Below are 3623 nucleotides of genomic sequence, written 5' to 3'. Positions count from 1 at the left end.
TTAGCTCGTCGAAGCTGTGTAACGAACTCGAAACTCGTGGAGGATGCCCATTTCACCTGCAAGAGTTGGTTCGTGTGCATTTCGTACCAAGATATTTGTTGAAACTGGACGGGAGGGGCGTGCGACCAGATGTAAATAGACTGCCCTGTTCATCTTCGTCGAGTTCAGTATTTGATTGTTTGCCCCTCCCGTGAAAGACCCATCCGCCGAACTCAACCATTCTTAACTCAAGTGGATCGCCTACTAGTTGATCATCCACAACCCGCAGCGAGTGACACGTGGCCATGGTGAAGAGAGCTGCCGCGAAGCTGCTCTTAAGATCCTCGTTGATAGCTTTATAGAGGGTGGCGACATCGCCCATTATGTCGGAGAAGCGACCAACTGAGGCAACGCGTACGCCAAGGATATCCAGTCCATCTTCTGTGAGTGTTCCTGTTTTGTCGAAGCACATGATATCTATCTTGCCACCGACATTGACTCGCTGCGGGCTGATACAATATATCTGCTTTTTCTTCAGGCGTGTAAGAGCAAAGCTTGTACCTATGCTCAGTGTCGCTGGAAGAGCTGGAGGCACGGCGATGGTGATGACATCTGTCAAAAATCCTCAGTCAGGAAAGCTCAGGCATAGGGCACCAAGCTCAGGCATAGGGCACCAAGCTCAGGCACAAGCACTCACCTAAGGCTCGGACTATGATCAGATGCCAAGCCAAGTCTAGACGAATGAAATTAATCAACGAGACCACAAAACCAAGCATAGCAACTATGGCCATGACTCCAACGTAACGGAATGAATCTCGGTAAAACTTGAAGCCGGAAGGCTTTGGGAAAAGCATCGATCGAACCAATGAGCCTTTCGTGGTACTGAACCCTGTCCGAACCACGAGAGCAAGTGCAACAGCATCACCGCCATGGTCATCTTGTGGGCGGCGTGCCCGGATGATCTTTGTGCCGCAGAACAAGAAGTGCCTTGCGATTTCTGATGAGACAGTCGGTGCGCCTAAATCCATCTGCTGAAGGGCTTCCTCAGTCGCAGGTGTTTTGGAGACCGGCACCGATTCACCTGATGAGTATGGTTAGATTCAGTTTGCCGAGAGCCGGCAAGCATTGTTGTGCACATACCAGTGAGCATGCTTTCGTTTACTATACAGTCGCCGCTGAGAAGAAGCCCGTCGCTCGGGAATTGCGACAAGTTCGGGTCACTGGCTTCATAGATGTCGCCAGGTACGAGCTCATTGGATGACACGTACCGCCCTTTTAATATGTTAAAGACTGTCACTATGCTTACGTGAGCTCAGGACTTACAAAAACCGTTGCGAAGCACGCGCACATCACACTCAAAACGTGAGATCTCTCGCAGCCGCTTCATTGTCTTCGGACGTGGTCAGTCTTACTCAGTGCAGTGGGAGCCTGAATAACATACAGCTCGGGTTTCGATTAGGGTAGAAGTGATGCTGCCAAATGACATAAGGAAGATTGCAATCGCATAGTAGTAATACTCATCCAGTGACCACAATATGAGGCTGGCAATTTGAAACACGTAGAAAGGATGAAATACCTACTACTGTCAGTTTACTACACAAGGAAATGAATATCACTGGGAGATGGGCCATACTTCGTCGACTAATAGCCGCGGGATTGATTTTTGTTCTATGTCGATGTCGTTGTTACCGAACACAACCTCGCGGACATGCTTTTCGTCACTGTCCAGTCCCAAGCGGACGCTTTTCATATCAGCCCAGTTAGGGTCCTTCCAACCGCTGAAAAGAATAAAACAATCCGCCTGCTGGTTAAAGTAGAGACGGACGTATCGGTAATTGAGCATGCGCAGCTCAGTAACAATTGGATCATGCTCTTCGTCTAATAGGGGAGTCTTTTCCGAGGAACCAAAGATAGTCGACATCGGCCGACCATACAGCTTCTTCTCAACATTCATGATAGAAAGTTCTCCCCATTGGTTCTGGGCGTGTCAGCGATCTTGCAACGGTTGGGCCAGTAGATAAAGTCCTCTCACCTCAATGACAACCCAATCACATTCGCTCAAAGCACTTGGGCAGCCAAGGAGCTTGACATGCCATCGTGGCAACCAGCGGAGAAGCAGCCATGCGAGACCCAGCGAAAAAACGCTCAGGAGAATGTAAGCTGCTAGTCCGATAGGACTAGTGCGGAAGCCAGCGACTACAATGGTCAGATCTTCATTGACCATGTACACTTTCTGACTTTGTCGTCCACGGGTATATTGACTTTCGGTAGTTCGAGCGCTGTCGGTGCGAAGAAGTCGATCATGAACGGACGAACGTGATTGTGTTGAAGATCTTCTTCGAAGTGCGAAGTGCCCACTCTGCCTTCCGCTCTCGATGTCGGATGAATTATCATCATCATCAACACCGAATACCAAGTCGCCAATGTCGTCAGAGATCGCATCCTCATAGCCGTCGTTTTCGTAGGTGAGTTCGTTTTGCGGCTCTTCCGAATCATCTTGATAATATGTGAAGCTCGCTGTCGAGTCCGCTCGGGGTCGTCGATGGGAGAATGCGGACACACTTGTTGGAAGACTTTCCGCAATAGGACCTGAGTAGAGCTTTATGCCACCATGTCAGCAAATTTTCCTCGTAGGTGCGCACCGAGCTGTATCCCGTGTTAAGGGAGGGCCAACCTCATCATGTGCCATTTCTACGTTCTCGAATATACTCGTGTTGCTTTGGTTTGAGTTCATGCGATACAACACGCGGCTGCCTGATCTCGAGTGACCGTTCTCTAGCCCCGAAGGACTCAGCGGGTCTGTTTCGTCCATGGTTTGCTTCACTTGATCGACGTCATGTGAAATGCGTATTCATCATGAGAGCCTGGGACTGCGCAACTTCTTCCCCGACCACTGTCTAGCTTAATCTCAGGTCCGAGAAACCCAGACAAGCTTGCTGTGATTTGGAAGTGTGGTTTCGGAGAAGTGAGAGTGTCGAGAGGACTCGCTATTGTCGACTGCGCAAGATTCGGCACGAACAACCGTTGGTTGGTTAGGACTAGCAGAATTAATTAACAGGTTCCTGGAGGATGAAGTCACCACAGTGGTTTGCTATCGATGTCTTCTTTGGCAGGGTCCACAATAGAAGCTTATCATTTCTGCTATCTGCTGTGACCCATTAGTCGCAATGGAGCAACATTCTTCTCTGTGGCAAGCGCTTTTCAGGCCGCTGGCATCATGTATCTATGCGAGACTGTGATGATACTACTTTATAGGGGCGCTAATTGGAAACTGAGCCTAGCCAATCCTTTCCGAAGGCCCCCCCCCCAACTCAACAACTCTACTGGCGTGTCGAGGGGGGGTTGAGTGAGCCTGGGCCATTTTTTTTTATCCCTGTTCCCCCACCACAAGTTGGAAAACTGCACCGCACCGCTGCACCATACCACTGCATCTTCGATAGAACTCCATCACAGGTTTCAGTCAAGACATCTGCAATCACGCCACGGATTATCGCGGCTCCAGTACACCCGTTCGCTTCACACTTCAACTATCCGCACAGAGAAGCCTACGACAGCAAGTCGTATCGAACACCATGGCGGAGCCTATTCGGAACAAGCGACCTGACATGCCTACGGCTTCGGTGAGTACAACCCCCCTCTTCTAG

General features: G+C 50.0%; 1 protein-coding gene across 1 annotated transcript; it reads right to left on the bottom strand.

The window, feature by feature from the left end:
* Positions 1 to 1591: 1591 nt before the first annotated feature.
* Positions 1592 to 3009, bottom strand: VDBG_00017 (membrane protein; the record flags this gene model as incomplete). The annotated part of the gene is made up of 3 exons (XM_003008290.1): positions 1592 to 1957; positions 2012 to 2578; positions 2654 to 3009. 3 exons carry the CDS (start codon positions 2789 to 2791, stop codon positions 1592 to 1594), a joined length of 1071 nt encoding a protein of 356 aa, XP_003008336.1.
* Positions 3010 to 3623: the final 614 nt, after the last annotated feature.

This window comes from Verticillium alfalfae, genomic scaffold (genome assembly GCF_000150825.1).
Source record: "Verticillium alfalfae VaMs.102 supercont1.1 genomic scaffold, whole genome shotgun sequence".
NCBI lineage: Eukaryota > Fungi > Ascomycota > Sordariomycetes > Glomerellales > Plectosphaerellaceae > Verticillium > Verticillium alfalfae.
Note: the sequence above shows the minus strand (reverse complement) of the source record. Positions and strands in the feature narration are given on the sequence as shown.